The sequence below is a fragment of the Sarcophilus harrisii genome, chromosome 1 (genome assembly GCF_902635505.1).
Source record: "Sarcophilus harrisii chromosome 1, mSarHar1.11, whole genome shotgun sequence".
Classification (NCBI taxonomy): domain Eukaryota; kingdom Metazoa; phylum Chordata; class Mammalia; order Dasyuromorphia; family Dasyuridae; genus Sarcophilus; species Sarcophilus harrisii.
The window spans coordinates 116,841,532-116,860,685 of NC_045426.1; the positions used below are offsets into that span (position 1 = coordinate 116,841,532).

General features: G+C 35.8%; 1 protein-coding gene across 2 annotated transcripts in view; it reads left to right on the forward strand.

Moving 5' to 3' along the window:
- The first annotated feature begins 6,362 nt into the window (after positions 1–6,362).
- ERMP1 (endoplasmic reticulum metallopeptidase 1) overlaps positions 6,363–19,154 on the forward strand; it is a 53,805-nt gene continuing 41,013 nt past the window's right edge. For both annotated transcript variants that reach the window (XR_004233294.1, XM_012543356.3), the window contains exons 1-4: positions 6,363–6,750; positions 8,395–8,696; positions 15,660–15,787; positions 18,156–18,261. Coding sequence is in view for 1 of the 2 variants with exons in the window: in XM_012543356.3 (XP_012398810.2) it covers positions 6,434–6,750; positions 8,395–8,696; positions 15,660–15,787; positions 18,156–18,261 (853 nt within the window). In the remaining variant the exon portion in view is untranslated. The remainder of the gene's footprint in view (positions 6,751–8,394; positions 8,697–15,659; positions 15,788–18,155; positions 18,262–19,154) is intronic.

Sequence of the window (19,154 nt, forward strand, 5' to 3'; positions counted from 1 at the left end):
ACTTGACCTAGGAGTTCTAGAATTTGGCCATCATATTCCTAGGAGTTTTAATTTTGGGATCTCTTTCAGGAGATAATCAAGGGATTCAATCAATTTCTATTTTAGCGTCTGGTCCGTCAGGGCAGTTTTCCTTGATAATTTCTTGAAAGTTGATTGCAAGGCTCTTTTTCTGATCTTTCTATTTTAGTTCTGGTTCTAGAATATCAGGAGAGTTTTCCTTGATAATTTCTTGAAAGATGATAATTAGGCTCTTTTTTTGGTCATAATTTTCAGGTAGACCAATAATTTAAAAATTATTTCTCTTAGATTATTTTCCAGATCTGTTATTTTTCCAATGAGATATTCCACATTATTTTCTATTTTTTTCATTCTTTTGGTTTTGTCTTATTGTATCTTGATTTCTCAAAAAGTCATTAGCTCCATTTGCTCAATTTTAATTTTCAAGTAATTATTTTCTCAGTGAACTTTTGTGCCTCTTTTCCCATTTGGCCAATTTTGCTTTTTAAAGCACACCACTCTTTATTCTCTTCCCAATTTTTCCTCTTTCTCTCTTACTTGATTTCTCAAAATTCCTTTTGAACTCTTCTGTGGGCTGAGCCCAATTCTTGTTTCTCTTGGAGGATTTGGATGTGGGAGATTTGACTTTATCTTCTTTTGAGTGTATGTTTTGATCTTGCTTGTCACCATAATAACTTTCAGTGGTCAGAAACTTCTTCTGTTGTCTGTTCATTTTCCCAGTCTGTTACTCAGCTTTTAACTCTGTTAAAATAGGGTTCTGTTTCCAGGGTAGAGGTGCACTGTCCCAATCTTCAGGGGTTTTATGTGCTAATGCAACAGAATCCTTCCTCAGTGTTAGGAAAGATACCGGCTGTGGGCTAAGGCCTTTGCCTTCTCACGCCCACTCTTGGTTTCCTGAGGTCCTCTCTCCTACTGACATTCTGATGTCTTTGGTGACTTTGGGCTGAGAGGTCTGAAAGCCATTAGTACTTCTGCTGATTCAGAGACCTGAGGCCTTGATGCTCTAAAATTTGTTTACAATCATTATTTTTTTAAAAATTGGAGGGATTTGGGGGGTAGCTGGGCAAGTTGCTAGGCCCTCTTAGTTCTGTCTCTTCCCCTCCATTTCTTGAATGGAAAACTGAGTTCTAAATTGGGTGGCCCATTTGAGACAGAAGAATGGGGATATATAACCCATCCATATCTCAAGCCCTTCAGTTATTATATTTACAAGGCCAAACGTCAAAAATACTTGTCTAAATCTTAAGAATTGGTGAACAATTAGAAGTAAAAGTGAGTCAAAACATGTGTTTCAATCGGGAGAAATCTCACCATCCATCTGGGTTCAGTGCTCAGCCCAATTGAAGAAGGTTAAAAAATAGGGGAGGATATGAATGGATGCATCATAGGTTGTGAGAATGGTATGCTGCTCACTTGTTCCATCAAATTTCTAATGAAAAAGTGTTACAAAGGAAAACTAGTGATTCAGCATAAATTTAGGGGCTTCTCTCAGGGAATTTTATCCTGGTGTCTGTGAACTTGTTTTTTTTTTTTTTTTTTTAAATGACTATATTTCAATATAATTGACCTCCTTTGTAATCCTGTTTAAAAAAATTATTCCAAGAAGGGGTCCTTGTCTAAGGCTGTATTTGTCAAGGACAAACAAAAAGGTCAAGAATCTCTGTACTATTTGTATCTATTCTGCTCTATGGCTTCTGGCATCCTCTCAGATTGAGCAATAGGAGGTGCTCTCTGGCATAAGGCAAGCTCCTATAATATGAGTCTGAGGATATAATTTGGTCCCTTGCACTAAGGTTAAAAAATGGTTGGGGTTTAAAAACAAACAAGAAAAATCCAGTGGGATTTCACTTAACTTTGGTTCAGGTCTCAGCTTTACTATCTCTGAATCTAACAGACTGGGAACTCTCCTGCCCCCATGGGCTCTTTGGAAGGAGCCTATAAGGTTAGCAGGGGTAATTCATCTTTACCTACAAAGCAGATACTCCATGGGAGGTGGACCCTGCTGTTGAAATGTGTGCTTATTTAGATCACCCTGGACAGCTGACAAATAGTAATTTTAGGAAGGGCCCTGGCATTTAATCCTATCTTTTTCATTAATTTGCATTGGTCACAGACTTGAGATTCTCTCACAAGTAAAATTATAATTAAAATGGCTTTAAATGAGTAAATTGACTTTAAAAACAAAACAAAACTCTCTCCACCAACACTATGTTCACCATCCCTGTCCAATTTGCTGAATGCTTATTGGGTATGAAGCTGCTGTTGAAAGGACACATCTTTATTTTATTTTTAAAAAATAACCATAGCTATTTATTTTTCAAAATACAAGCAAAGATAGTTTTCAACATTCATCCTTGCAAAACTTTGTGTTCCAAATTTTTCCTCTTTCCCTGCCTTCCTCCTCTCCTTCACAAGTAATCCGATATAGGTTAAATATGTGCAATTTTTCTAAACATATTTCCACTTTTATCATGCTGTACAAGAAAAATCTGATCAAAAAGGGATCAAATTAATCTGAGAACCACATTTCTTATTGATGTACCTTTTTAACTTCCTCAATGTAAATGTATTTCCTCAATGTAAATGAATTAGGTTTAAAGTTAAGAAGGTAACTGTCTAGTAAATTCTTGCAAGTGGTAGATATCTACTATTGCCCATTATACTTGGAAGTACAGTTTTCCCATGCATACGTTTCTAAGTGTGTACACAGAAAACTGAGATTGACTGAAAAGACCAGACCAATACATAATGCTTTAGTTTTTTCCATACTTATGGAAAAGCACAGAGGTTCCTCTGGAGAAAAAGAAAAGAAAATGGGAGAAGAAATCTCCTAAATCTATCATTATGGGCCATGTCAGGCAGCCAGTCAGTCTGCCTGTAATTAATAAACATTAATTAAGCACCTACCATGTACTGGGCATTGTGATAAGCTTGGGGATATTTATTGGGTATGTAAGTATGAGACAGGAGACATGAAAAAGTAGGGTTATCTGTGATTTTATTGGTGTTAGAACTCCTTCCTTCATAAAATCCATCTCTAATTTAATCAGAGAGAAGCAAAAGACAGGTTTTCACCTCAATGAGAACAATTTAGTGGGGGAAACAACAAGCAAATGTGTACAAACAAGTTATATGTAGGATGAATAGGAAGTAATTAACAGGAAGGGACTAAAATGAAGAGGGATTGGGAACGGCTTCCTGTAGAAGGTGAAGATTCAGTTAAGACTTGACAGACAGAGAAGCTAGGAGGCAGAGATGAGAAGGGAGAGCCTTCTGGGAAAATTCCAGGAATCTGGATATGGAGTATCGTCATATAATAGCAAGGGAGTCAATGTCACTGAACTAAACTACATCATGATAGAGGTGGTGGTGGTGCTGTACGGTATAGCAAGTGAGCCACTTGTATAGCAAGGGTGTCTGTCCAAAGTGGCTATGAACATGTGGGAGAGGCAAACCATTAATTCAACAAACATTTATTAAATACTTAGTCTGTATGGATTCAAAGTTCAGGCAAGATATAGTCCTTCCCCCAGGACTATTTACAATCTTGTAGAAAGATGGGGAATAAATACACAAATCACTGAAGTACATTAGAGAGTTCAAACCAAAGTATAGTGAGAGAGCAGTCCTGAAAGAATTAGGGAGGAAGCTTTATGAAGGAGATGTTCCATTTGGACTTTAAAAGATGGATGGGAATTCAAGCAGATAGAATTTTCCCTCAAAGATCTGTATTCTAGTCCTGGCTCTGACTTCTGACCTTAGCCTCTTTTTTCTTATATCTAAAATGAGCATGAGAATGCCCATTTATCCTGTCTGTCCCATTAGGACTCAACTAAGAAAGTACTTTGGCAATTAGCAAGCGCTCTAAGTTATAGCACTTGACCAAACAAAATAGCTAACAGGCCATGAAAATTCTGTCTCTATCTAAAAATAAGAAAAGGTGGTTTATCAGTCAGTGAGTCAATAAGTACATATTAAATATCTATTACATTACATAACTAAGCAAGCAAGACCAAGCCCTGAAAGTTACAGAGAAAAGCAAAAAGAGTTCCTAAGCTCCTGAAATTCCCATTTTATTTTTGTCCTTGGTTTTTGATATCACTGCTTGATTTTTGTTTGCTTTGGATTTAAATAAGGAATTGTTACAAGTTTGTCAACCTCACTCTCTCTTTCTGAGTCACCAATGTCCAATGGCAGGATGAAAGTTGACTGGCCATGGCCTGGGAGGGAGGGGTTAAATGACCAGCTCTGAGCTTTCTGGAGTGTCTCTGCTTTCATCCATCATGGCCCTGGGAACAAACTTTTCTCTCTGCACAGTCCACCAGGGAGTCTTCAGATATTTGGGTTAGAGACCCACCTGACAGGTTTGAGGCCTATCAGTTACCCTCAACCAGCTTTAGCCGGTTCATGGTTCATGGGGTGTGGCCACAGCTTGTGCTACTGCTTCTTGGAAACACAGATATGGCCATGTAGGGCTAAAGCCTTAGAGAAAGGCAAACCCCCCCAGTCCTGACCTCATGGAATTCACATTCCAATAGGGGAAACAACTACATAAAAACAAGATATAACTACAGCTCTTTGTATATGAGCAGAGATTACATGTCTATGATACATAATACATATATATAGGTATGATGCATATATATGCATATATATGTACTGGCAATTATTGATTTGTCATCTTGCTTTTAAATAGAAACAGAGGTTTGTATATTCACACATAATTGTATGCATATATGTAGTGTCTGTACATACACATGTACATCTGAATATACATATACACATAATTGTATGCATATATGTAGTGTCTGTACATACACATGTACATCTGAATATACATATACACATAATTGTATGCATATATGTAGTGTCTGTGCATACACATGTACATCTGAATATACATATACACACATAATCGCGTACACATATGTAGTGTCTGTGTACATACACATGTACATCTTTATATACACACACATAATCGCGTACACATATGTAGTGTCTGTGTACGTACACATGTACATCTGAATATACATATACACACATAATCGCGTACACATATGTAGTGTCTGTGTATGTACACATGTACATCTGAATATACATACACACACATAATCGCGTACACATATGTAGTGTCTGTGTACGTACACATGTACATCTGAATATACATATACACACATAATTGTGTACATATATGTAGTACACAGGTACATACACATGTACATCTGAATATACATATACACACATAATTGTGTACATATATGTAGTACACAGGTACATACACATGTACATCTGAATATACATATATACACACATATAATACACACAGATATATGTGTATTTATATCAAGATCTATAGGTACATTTAAGAACAAGAGATGGAGGGAGGGAGATAAGACAGACCCAGACAGTGGCCAAGTAGCTAAGGGGATCGAGCCCCCTGTCCGGAGCTCGAATCCAGCCTCAGACACTACTTGGATGACCCTGGTTGCCTCAGTTCCTCATCTGTAAAATGAGCTGGAAAAGCAAAAAGCCAATCCCTTCAGTATCGTTGCTATGAAAACCTACAGGACTGACGTACCTGACCAAGAGCTCCCACACTGGAGAGAATCTCAGAGGGAAGGCACTAGCGTTAATAAGGGCTGCAGAAAGCCCGCTTGCAGAGCACGGTATTTCAGTTGAGACTTAAAGGAAGCCAGGAGGGCACTCAAATGACAACTGACGGGCGGAATATTTTTGTTGGCTGGGAAGGGCAAGGAGGCCACCGTCCAGGATCGCTAGGGGACTACGCTTAGCTGCCTACGAGCCCCTAAGAGGGAAGCCGAGCAGAATTTTGTATTTTGATGCTGGAGCTTATAAGGAGCCACGGGCATTTGTTCTTGGCGGGGTGAGGGGGAGGAGGGAGGGGAGGACGGGGGTGGGATGGGGGGGAGGAGGGAGGGGGCGAGGAGCGGGAGGAAAGGGGGATGTCAGCAGGGACTCCCAAGCATTGTCCTACTTTCCCTTTCCCCCGGGCCCAAAGGCGGTCCCGAGCCAGGCCAGCTTCCCCCCCCCCCCCCCCCCCCCCCGCCGTGGGGGGCAGGGACAGGTGGGATTTCCGTTTTTCACTTGCATGCTTGCCTAAGTTTCCATTAAGTTCCAAAGAAGCTCTTGGGACTCGGCTTCCCATTCTGGAAATTTCTGCCGTCCACCTGAGCGGACTCCTTAAACACTCTCGATTCGCCAACCCCGCCCCTCCCGCCCAAGGAGGCGGGCCCAGGGCGGCCCGCGGGGAAGGACCAATCAGCACAAGTTTGTCCCAGTGCAGTTTCCGTCGGCTCCTCAGGAGGCGCTGCCCCGGCTGCCGGGGTGCAGGCGGCGGTGGCGGTTGGTCGGGCCGGTGGCCGCTGCGGGGGCTCGGGGCTCGCGGCTCGCGGCCATGGAGTGGGGCTCGCAGTCGGCGGCCGTGAGGCGGCTCCGCGTCGGCGTAGAGCGCCGAGGGAGCCCGGCTGCCCCGGGACAGGAGGGGCGGGAGGCCTCGGAGCAGGGGCCGCTGCTCGGCTCGCCCCGGGACTGGGCGCGGAAGGGGGGTGACGGTGGCCGGGCCGCGGGGTCCGGGCTGTCGGAGGCGCGCGCCGCGGTCGCTCTCCTCCTCTACCTGCTCGGGCTCCGGCTGCTCGTGCAGCTCTCTCTGCGGCAGCTCGTGCTGCCCGCCTCCTCGGGGCCCCGCCCGGAGTTCAGCGCGCTGCGCGCCCGGTAGGTGCCGCTTGGCTCCCCGTCCTCCTCCTACCCTCCCCCACGCGTGCACACACCTTTGCGCGCTGCGTGTGGCACACCGCAAGCGTTTAATAAACGCGGGTGAGCTGCACCGGCCCACACTCCGTGCAGCGGAGCGAGGCGCCGGATCTGGAAGCCGGGAAGTCCTGGGTTCGGATCTCGGTGGTGCTTCCTCTTGCGATGACCTTGGGCGAGTCACTTAACAGTTCTACCCCTCAGTTTCCTCCGCAAATGGAGCCGGTTTGGACTAGATAAAGTCCGAGGTCCTTCTGAGCACCAAACCATCCGATTTGACTTTTGCAAATCAAGTCACGCCAAGGAATCTTTATTAAGTTTTTTTATTAAGCCCTGGGGGGCGAAAGAAAGCTCGTTCTAATATGGTGCCTCTGGAGACTATCTTTGCATCTTCGACTCTGCTGCAAGACTGGTTTCTTATTAGAGAGAGCTCGCACGTGGGAGTGGGATATGTACATAGTGGTTTTCTCCTCTCCCGGGAGGATTGCGAGCTGCTCTGAAGCGCGGACCGCTGCTGCTTGTGTGGCCCGGGCGCTTAGCACGGTGCCCGGCACACAGCAATCTCTTGATAAATGCTTGCCTACTGGCGGACCTTCTTGAGATGACCTGACCTTTTCAGCTCCTAAGCCCTAATACTTGATTCTATTTACCCTCTATGTTACTCTGAGCATACCTCTCCTGAACTAGATAATTATCCCTCCAGCTTTTAATAATGCACATAAAGGGAGAAATGGGATTGATGTACCATTTATAGTTTTGTTTTTTTTTTGTTTTCAGAGACAGAATTTTCATTCTTTTTGGAAATATTCTTCTGTAGAAGGCTGGATTCTTTAAAAAAAAAATTGTAAACTTGTCAGAGTGAAGATTGAACAATGATTTTCTGTACTATTATATAAAATCACTTTTTGTGCTAATTTTGAGATGGAAAAGAGCGTAGTAGAGTTAAAGTTACACCTACTGAAAAGTTTCTCACAGCCTATTTATTGTTCATTGAAATTAAAAGTATAGTAACCTATATTTGACAGGTCAATAATTATATGTGAAAAATATTTCACTAGATCATCTTACTAAAAAAGTTTTGACCATCAAGCAGAGAGAGTTTGTTTTCTTAAGTACTCTTATCAGAATTTTTTGGTTAGTGGTGGATTGCATACTTTGGCTAATTATCTTTTTGAAAAAGTTGAGTTTGGGCCCACTTAAAACTTTGTAAGGTGATTATTTGTATGCATTAGGAGGAGGTCACACTGACTTTTAACCATGTAAATCAGTCACCCACTATGTAAAGAAGTTGTGTCACTATCTCACTGTAGGCATGACTTTTGGACATACTTTTTATTGCTTTTGGTAGTTTGATATGTTTGTATTGTAAACAATTATATTGAAGTGTGCGAAAATAATTTTTTTAGATGACAAATCCTTGTGTGAAGTGATAAGGGCTAAAAATGAAAAGTTAATAGGAATTTATAGATTATTTCAAGTTATACTTAATACAGTGAAGGTCCCTTATTATTGATAAATATTTAGGTAGATGTGGCTTACTCTTTTATACTGTGGTGCTTTTAGCTTAGCAAATCTTTTTTTCATCTTACTCTTTTTGATTTCTTATAGGAATTATCTTGAACATATAACTTCCATTGGTCCCAGAACTACAGGAAGCCTAGAAAATGAAGTTCTCACAGTTAACTACCTCTTGGAGCAGATTAAACTGATCAAAGCTGAAAGCAGCAGCATTCACAAGATTTCAGTAGATGTGCAACGACCAACAGGGTCCTTCAGCATTGACTTCTTAGGAGGATTTACTAGTTATTATGATAACATAACCAATGTTGTAGTAAAGCTGGAACCTAGAAATGGAGCACAGCATGCAGTTCTGTCCAATTGTCATTTTGACTCAGTAGCAAATTCTCCAGGTATGCTCATGCTGTTATTTAATCATTTTAAAATACCTAGACAATAGCACTTGTCTAAAACAAGGGTTCTTAACTTTAGCTTTATGAATAGATTTCAGAGGTCCATGAACTTATTATATATGAGGGAAAAAAATGCATTTTTCACTAGCATCTATCTGACATTTATCATTATCCTTCAATCATATATAGGTTTCACTAGACTGCTAAAATGGAAAGGGAAGGGGTCCATGAAAAGAAAAAGGTAAAGAAGCTTCCATCTAAACCCAGCTTTGGGGGTGATGACTTACCATTCCCTGGGTGGTCTTAAATTTTTTTTTTCCCTTTTTTGCTGAGGTAAAGGCAGATGATGCCGAGACAGGGGTCTTCATATCTCAAAAGTGCCCCTTATGGGGTTAATTTCAATACTGACTGACAGAAGTTTTAATCTTTCACACCTGTGCTTTTTATCTATTCTTAGGCCGTTTGGGACTGCCTAAAGACAGAAACTCACCCATTGTTAGTGCATTCATCTCTTCTTTAGCTTAATACAGCTCAGAAATTCGCACCCAATTTCCTCACTTGGCCAAAGTGGAAACAGATTTGGAACACATAAAGTGCCCAGGGTCATGTAGTAGTCTTCTGTCTCCAATTTGAAAACAGTCTCTGGTGCTCTTTTATAATGCTTAATTGCTAGAGTGGTGCAAAACTTGTTATATTTGCTTGTAGCACCAGACAATTAGTTTTTAAAAAAAATGTAATGGTGTCTTTTACAACCAGGTTTTAATTTAAAAATTAAATTTAATTAAAACATTTTTTAAAATTAATTTTTTCCGGTCTAAAATTTAATTTGAATATTTGTACTGATATTAGCCCATTATTTATGTTTCAAAAAGTTATAAGCTTAAAAAAAAGCTGAGAAAACACCAACAATAAAAGTGTCTTAGTAAAGTCTTAAAACTCCAAATTTTATTTTTGATTTTAAAAATTCACAAAGTAATAGCACTTATAATTTATTTGCATTCCTTTTCAATTTTCCTTTGGGTTTTTAAAATACTTTTTCTTTTTCTTTTTCTTTTTTTTTTTTTGCTGAGACAATTGGTGTTAAGTGACTTGCCCAGGATCACATTGCTAGGAAGTGTTATCTGAGGCCATATTTGAACTCAGGTCTTCCTGACTTCAGGGCTGGTGCACCACCTAGCTGCCGCCTATGATCCTTTTTAAATAAAGTCATAGTATTATCAATTTATTAGATTATTCTTTTCCCCCTTCCTCCCCTATTACTTTGTAGAAATTTTGCCTTATTTTTATGTTTGAATCTTCTTATTTTACTAGATTATTGCATCACTTAATTGTCATTTTTGTGATAAAACATTTCTATATATTTTTTTTTTAAATTCTTCAATTATTGGATATGTAGACTATCTCTTTGATACTATTTTTTTAAAAAAGTACGTGTGTGGCTTTTTTAGGCCTACAAGTGAGATCATTTGGTCAAAGGATGTGATCAGTTTTGTAACTTTTATTATGTTTTGCTTGATTGTTTTCTAAAAAGATTACACCTCTTTAAACTTTACTAGCAATGTGATAGCATACCTATTTCCTTGCAGCCCTGCCAACATTGAATTTGATCAGTTTTACTTACCTTTGCTATTTTCCGGGTCAAGTTTTATCTCTGAGTTTTAATTTTCACTACTCAGATGATTAGAGAATTTTTTTTATGGCACTATTAACAAATTTTGTCTTAAGAGAACTGTCTGTTCGTACCTTTTGCCCATTTATTCATTGGTGATTTGGCATTATTCTGGTAAATTTATATATCAGTCCCTCACAGCGTTGGGGGAAATATATTTTTATCAGAAATATTTACTGCAATCTCTCTCGTTTGCTTTTTTACTTTGGATAAATTGCTTTTCGTTTTACAAATGGAGTTATTTTTATTTAATCAATTTCAAGGATTTTATATTTAAGAATTTCTTCCATTTGTTCAATAGCAGCTTTTTCATGTGTAAACAAATTTAGAACACTGATTAATTTGATTTTACCTAGAATATGTAGTGAGTTTAGAGTCTTACATCTTTTGCTTATGGCTATATAATTTCCCCAAACTTTTTTTTTGAATTTGTGTTTTTCCCATTGGTTTTGTAGCCTTGAAATTTTAAAACACTAATCATTTTTGACAAGACAGAATATTGTAGAGCATTGGTATCAAACTCATAGTAATACAGCCTCACTAAGTCATACATAAGGACCCCTGTTGGTCACTTATTGGCCGTATACAGCATCCTTCTGTATGACTTTTGTGTGACATGTTGACATGTTCTATTGTATTTTTATTTATTTTGATAGATTTTTTCAATTACTTTTTAAACTGAGTGTGTTCAAGGCCTGCTTTTGTCAGACATATGGCTGAATGAGCTAGGGAAGTAAGTCCCTTAACCTCTCACTGCCCCAGGCAACTTATAAGACTATAAGGTATTTTGATAGGAGTTTTCTCATTTGGAAGCTGCCTTTACTGGTGAAATTATAAGTGCAATCTCTATTCCTAATCATTTTATATATTTCATTTTATTTCTAGGTTTTCTTTCCATTGATCGATAATTTTTTCATTAAAAAAAATCAATACCAGGTAGTTATAAAATTACTATTAAAAAATCTTGCAAAGGTAATTCTCTGAATTTATTTATTTATTTATTTTTTTATTTTTTTAGTTTTCTTTGATAAGCTTCTTGTCTTTATTTTTCCAAACAAATCTAATCATTTAATAATACAATTCTATAAAGTGTTCAGTTGAATCTGTAAACTAATTTCAGAAATTTTGACATTTTTTGTTATCAATTTTACTCTAACTATGATAGAGGTGATTCTTCCAGGTCAGGTATTCTTTTAGAATTACTATTAAAACCTTTAAAATAGTTTTTTTTTTTTAATTGATTTAAAGCATATTTTGGTAGATTAGTGATAGAGGTGATTCTTCCAGGTCAGGTATTCTTTTAGAATTACTATTAAAACCTTTAAAATAGTTTTTTTTTTTTTTTTAAATTGATTTAAAGCATATTTTGGTAGATTAGTGTCAAATTATTTATTTTTTCAATTAACATAAATGACATTTCCATTTGATTTTTCCTGATTTTTAAGTGTTATAGAAAAATGTAAGTCACTTTTGTAGGCTTATTTTGTATCTTACTATATTACTAAATTTAACATCTATTAAGTTTTTATAGTCTTTTGGGCTTTTTGCACACACAATTATGTTATCTTTAAGTAGAAATATTTTAGCCTTTTTATTGCTGGTGCTTATTTTTTGTATGCTTAGTATTATGTCTATAATAATTTTTGTGTGTGCTTATTACTTTGTCCTTAACTGAAATATAGATGTGGATTAGTCATAGAATCATAAAACTGGGGGCGGGGGGAACCTTTGACATAATTTAGTCTAACCCTTTCATTGTCTTGGTTGTAGAAACCACTGTAGTAAGAAACATTGCTGGGATATAAACATATTTTGAAATCTATGGACCTGATCAACTTTCTACTAAGTTCCAAATGAGAATGTCTCTATTTTTCCATTTTAACCCTTATTTTCAAATAATATTGTTTTAGGGGGAAAAAAAGCTTTCAATTCCATTCCTTTTTGGTTTGGGATTTTTAGAACATTTTACATTTGCATTCCTGCCCTTATATATTGCTATATTCTTTTTCTTCATGTTGTTTAAAGGATTATTTATTCAACAAATGTTTATTAAGTGGAAAGTGTAAAGGAATCAATAACGTGACTTTCAGTAGTTATACATTGCCAAAATATTCTCCAAAATATTCCATCCTTAGAAATTATATTAGTGTATTATAATAGAAACTTGTAATATGTAAACTTTAGGTAGCTAAGACCTTATTGTTATTCAGTAATGATGGACTCTACATGTCTCAAAACCCATGGAATTTCCTTGGCAAAGATACTGGAGTTATTTGCCATTTCCTTTTCAAGTGTGTCCCCATTTTACAGAAGTGGAACTTAAAACAAGTTGGGGGTAAGTGGCTTGCCCAGGGTCACCGAGCTAATGTGTCTGAGGCTACACTTGAACTCAGATCTTCCTGATTCCAACCTGGTGCCATATTCACTGCATCACCTCACTTCCCTAGAAAAGACCTACTAGTACGTATTTTTAAAGTATTTCTCAATGTATTAATCTAAGACACAAATGAAATAATAACTACAAAGAATAATGTTACAGCAAGGTGTTACACACAGAGACATCTGCCATGTAGTTCCAGGTGGTTGGTGTTGAGGGACATTGTTATTTGTGGGAGAACTTCAAATTTAAAGTTAAAGAAAAAGTGACATCTATTAATACCTCTCTCTTTGGCACATTCACTCACACTTTTTTTTTGATTTGGTTCTTTGGCTTTATCTCCATAGAATAATTTGAAGTATGGAAACTCCCTCAGCAAATCAATTATAGCATGAAATCTTTAGAGTCATCTTGGGGGATTGACAGTGTTGATGATTCGCCAATGTTCCAAAAGCCAGTGTATATCAGAGAAGAACCCTGCTTTTTTTTTTTTTTTTTTGACGATGTCAGCTGTCTCTATCCTATTCTGATTTTCTTTGACTCTTGAAAAAGGTATTTGAGCTATCTAAGGCTATCAGAGACACTGGAATTGTTAGTATAAAAAGGCATTGAAGCTTTATTTTAAAAAAAATCAAGAAGTTTACTTTGAGTATTCTTCACTGTGTATAATGCTTGTAAAATTTACTTTTCTTTTGTCCTTTTAAATAGTTGGTTTTTCTTTAAATTGTAAAACATTGCTTAGAACAACTTTTACAGAGTTTGAATTTAGTGTTTGGTATAACTTAATCTGGTTTTTGATGGTTTTAGATTTTTATGAGAGCTACATATATGAGTAAGACAATTTTTCATTGTTGCTTTTAGCTTAATTTAGCTTTAATCCAAGCCAGTAATGCCTTATAAATATCTTGTATCCTGTTGCCATAGTATGCTATCATTATTGAAGCAAGTATAATTTAATAAACTGTTTATTCTTGAACCATAGCTAGGTTGCTGTTGACTCTAAAACTGTAGCATGGAGTTTTGCAGCTAAAATTGGTAGCTTACTAGATGTTAGGAGCTTTTACTAACTTGAAATGTATATAAAATTCTATTCTGTCATAGTAGCTATTAGTAATAATACTTTTTATAGTATTTTAAAAACTAAAAGCTCATTTAAATCTTAAATTTAAGACTCATTTTATAATCTTGATGAGTTGAAATCAAACTGTCATGGTAGGACAGGGAATGATTTTCAGAGTCTCCTGATTTAATATATTATCATAGAAATTGATACTTTTTTTATGATGTAACATCTTCCATCAATAGCCCTCCCCACTTATTATTGGTCAGGGGTAAGAGGAAAGGATCCCTTCATAATTAATTTTTTTGAAAATAGTTAACCTTAATGGGTGATTATGACTGATAATGTATATCCCTTTCTACTCTTGTAGTTAACTATTTCATCAATACATTATGCTTTAGATTTAGAAATCTCAAATGTTTTCATCAGTTTCTTAGAGGTAAATTTTTAAAAATACCTTCCATAAGAAAGATGGTAATTGCCCATCACTATCAAAATTATCTCCTGAGCTTAAGTCCCATCTCTGTTTGCTTCCTGTTACCATGACTATATCTATACATAAAAACTTTGCTCACTTGTGAAAAGGAAGGGATGGTTTAGATGATTTAAATTCTCTTCTAGTTCTAAGTCTGTGAGAAGACTGTAGTCTGAAATTATTCTGGATCTGAGAGAAGCAATTTTATTTGTGTAGAGGTGAGAGTTCTTCACTTTTTGGTGTCCTGGACCCCATTGACAGAGTCTGATAAAGCCTATAGACTATTCAGACAGCTGTTTTTAAAGACATAACATGCCAAGGATTACAAGGGGAAATATGAAAAGGTGTATTATACAAGTTTAAAAAAAAATACAAAGCTCAAATGAATCCATAGACTCCAGGTTATAAAGCCGTAGTTTAGGGCTTTTTTGTTTTAAGTGTTTTCTTTATTTCTAATATTGAAATCTTGAAGGAGGGTCAGTCCTTTCTTGGTTAGATAGTTCATTTTTGGAGAATTGTTGCAAGTCCTTACTTTTCGTTTTCATGGATAATTGAAAGTATTGGATTCAAAGCCAGAAAAAACACTTTGCTCAAATCCCCAAGCTCTGCTTTTCTGCCATTGTGTTGATGATTTCTCTGGCATCTGATTTCCCGTCTATAAAATGACTAGAGGATAACAGTGGTTTTGTCTAATATAAAGCTTCATTTTCAATATTAAAAAAACTGGGCTCCCATATGACAGTACTTACACCATTAGCATTTGTTGATAGAAAAAATATATATGATGACCAAACGCTACTATGAATTCAATAGCATTTTAAAAACTATTTTGTGGGAAGTAAATGGAAATTGCAGTGCCAATGCTTGATATATATATGAATTTGTAGATTTTTGACAGTGATAACTGTGATTCACAGGTTGGAAACTATTAGACCTAAATGATCTCAAAGGTTCCTCCTAGCTCTAAATCTTAAAATGTTAATCTCTATAATTTATCTAATAGGAAGTATGTAGCACCAACAGAGTTAACAAAGCAATTTAATTAGGTTATGCTGTGTACAAAGTATTTTTGTGAGCACTTAAAAGAGTTTCAAAATAAGAGGAATCATATCCTCAGGAATCTTATATTCTGTTAGGGGGAGATAAGATGCTGTACTAATACAGAAGAGAAATGTATAAGATGGAGCAAGTGATTTGACAGTGATCAGAGAAAGAAGTGGAAGAAACTGTTTTAAATGAGATGGTGCTAATAGAATAAATAGTGAAAGAAATGACTAGTTAAACTTAATATGCAGTTAAGTAATTTCAGGTTATGAAGGCTATAAAAACAGCAATTTAGAAACACATTTCATATTGTAGATCTATCATTTCTTTTTCCAAAGGTGCCAGCGATGATGCAGTTAGCTGTTCAGTGATGCTTGAAATCTTACGAGTTTTGTCAACATCATCAGAAGCCTTACAACATGCTGTCATATTCCTCTTTAATGGAGCTGAAGAAAATGTCTTGCAAGTAGCTATCACTGCTTTGAATATTAGGCTTTATTAAATGTCTGTTATTTGAGAGAGAGAAAAAGTATTGTGTGCAAATGATGGAATGTTTGTACCGTTTTTTCTAGCAGTACTATGAATGAATTAATTGGTGAATGAAAAAGCACTTATTAAGTAGTTACTATGCCAGATGTTGTGCTAGTCTGGGAATATAAGCACAAAAGAGAAACTTTTTTGCCTTCAAGCCTCTTGACATTTAAGACACATATAGGGGAATGATGCCCAGAGAAGGATTTAAACAAAACTCTAAAAGGAACACAAGTTTGCATCTTTTATTTATATAAACAGTTCTTGAAACTTTTAAAACAAAGTGGTCTTCAGGAGATCATTATATACTTCAACAACAATACTAGATGATGACCAGTTCTGATGGATCAGGCCATCCTCAGCAACGAGATCAACCAAATCATTTCTAATGGAGCAGTAATGAACTGAACTTGCTATACCCAGAAAAAGAACTCTGGGAGATGACTAAAAACCATTACATTGAATTCCCAATCCCTATATTTATGCACACCTGCATTTTTGATTTCCTTCACAAGCTAATTGTACAATAATTCAGAGTCTGATTCTTTTTGTACAGCAAAATAATGTTTTGGTCATGTATACTTATTATGTATCTAAGTTATATTTTAATATATTTAACATCTACTGGTCATCCTGCCATTTAGGGGAGGGGGGGGGGGGGTAAGAGGTGAAAAATTGGAACAAGAGGTTTGGCAATTGTTTAATGCTGTAAAGTTTACCCATGTATATATCCTGTAAATAAAAGGCTATTAAATTAAAAAAAAAAAAATGTTATATGGGGAACAAAGTTCTCTAGTTTTGTTCAAAATTTGTCACAGTGCCTGATATATAGTAGGTGCTTAATAAATACTTATTGATTGATTGTAAAAAAAACAAAAACAAAAAAACAAAAAAAAACCAAAAAAAAAACAAAGTGGTCTTACATGAAGATGATTTGGTTTAACAAACAAATCATTGCAATATTTCTTTAAATAGTGATTTAAAAATAGGATTTTTGTTTTGGTTCTAATTTCCCTGTCTGAAATAAGGGATATCTAAAGTACCATTCAAATCTTGGAATCTTAGGATTGATTTTTAAAAACTGTTCTTTCACGCTAATTTTCTTTTTTTTTTTTTTTAAATTGAATAATAGCTTTTTGTTTTCAAAATACATGCAAAGATAATTTTCACCATGCATCCTTGAAAAATCTTGTATTCCAAATTTTTTTTCCCTCCATTCCCTCCACTCCTTCCCTAAAGGCAAGTAATCCAATATATGTTTAAAATGTACATATTTTCCCAATTACCATGCTGCACAAGAAAAATCAGATTAAAAAAAAGAAACAAAAGGCAAACAAAAACAAACAAGGTGAAAATACCGTGTTGTGATCCATACTTAATCCCCACAGACCTCTCTCTGGATGCAGATGGATCTCACATTCCAAGTCTATTGGAACTGGTCTGAATCATCTCATTGTTGAAAAGAGCCACAGCCATCAGAATTGATCATCACAAAATAGTCTTGTTGCTGTGTACAGTAATCTCTTGGTTCTATTCACTTCACAGCATCAGTTCATTACACACTAATTTTCATTATTAAATGTCTATAGTTCATGACATAATTTCCTGATATCTCTTGGTCTGAAGAGTTGATTAATACTTTTGCCACTCTTACTACTAAGTGAGAGTTATTCTAGTGACTTTTTTTTTAAGCTAATAGGTGACAACTTGTGATAGTAGTGCTTTCCAAAAATTTGATAATTCCTATCATATGCACTTCCCTATTTCTTTATTCTTCCTTTTACTTCTTTATTTTGGCATCTATTTCTTTTTATCTTCCATTGATTTTTCTACCTAGAATCGGGTAAGACAATGGGAGAAGTAGCCTCCTTGCTTTACTGGTAATACTGAGGCCTAAAGAGATTGATCAATTGTGCTTTTGTTACATTGTCACTCAGTTTACCTTTCCCAGAGTTTAAGGGTCAGAGAGCCTCATCCTTACAGTAATTATGTAAGTTAGACAAGCAGATATTCCCATTTCATAGATGAGAAAATTGAGGCTCTCACAGTAAGATGACTTGCTTAATGTTCACACTGTCTGTTAGATGATAGGAACTAACCCCTTCAACTAAAAACTTCTAATCATTTACTGTTTTTTTCTGCTGTATCCCAGATACATTTGTTCTTTCTTAATTATTAGTTTTGAGAAAATGTATTTTATATCTCTTATTCTTCATTAGGGAATTTATTTTCATATAGTGAGTTAAATGTGATAGTATCTTAGAATACAATTTAATTGATTTTTTTCTATATTTTTCATTAAGGCCAGTCATGGTTTTATTACTCAGCACCCCTGGGCTAATTTGATTCGTGCATTTATTAACCTGGAAGCAGCAGGTGTTGGAGGAAAAGAGCTTGTATTCCAGACAGGTATGTGAGCAGACATTTTATATTTTAGTTGAAATACTTCTTTTGTACTTAAATTAAATCCTTACACTGAAATAAATCTTTTTCTGTAGAAAAATTTTTCTTTAGAAAATTATTTATGAAAACATAAGATATTTCCTGAAAGTAACTGCTGCAAAAAGATTAACTTGCTGTTTAAGATTTAGATAATAAAAAATATTATTAATTTTGAAAATTGTCATCTATCTAGATATTTAGGGATTTAATTTTATAGTTGAATTTATTTGGTACTATATTTTGTACATATGTAAACCCAGTAACATTTAAGGTAGTGCATCATTTCATATTTCTATTAAATTATTTATTTATAATATACATTACTATTATATATTTATAATAAATAATATTAAATATTAAATTTATTAATACTATAAAACTGTATAAGTAATCCATGATCAATGCCAACATCTTTAATACAATTTCAGCTTAACAGAATTTTATACTTAGAGCAGACATTTTAATTTTGTCTTTATTTGTCCATTATTAATAGTTTCCATTTTTGGAAATTTTGAAAAAGAAAGGAGGGCTTAGAGTCATATTTTGCTATATGAGGATTATTGGATTTTGCCAGAACTTGGAAATCTGTACTTTAAAAAACACTTGATTAAAATCATATTTTAATATTTCAGTGGGTCTGCAATCTCATTGAAGTTAGGTACTGTAGTGTTATAGATCACAATTGATCCATAGATCAATTAGCTAGATGTTAGGAGCTTTTACTAACTTGGAATGTATATAAAATTCTCTTCTGTCATAGTAGCTATTAGTAATACTACTTTTTATAGTGTTTTAAAAACTAAAAGCTCATTTAAATCTTAAATTTAAGACTCATTTTGTAATCTTGATGAGTTGAAATC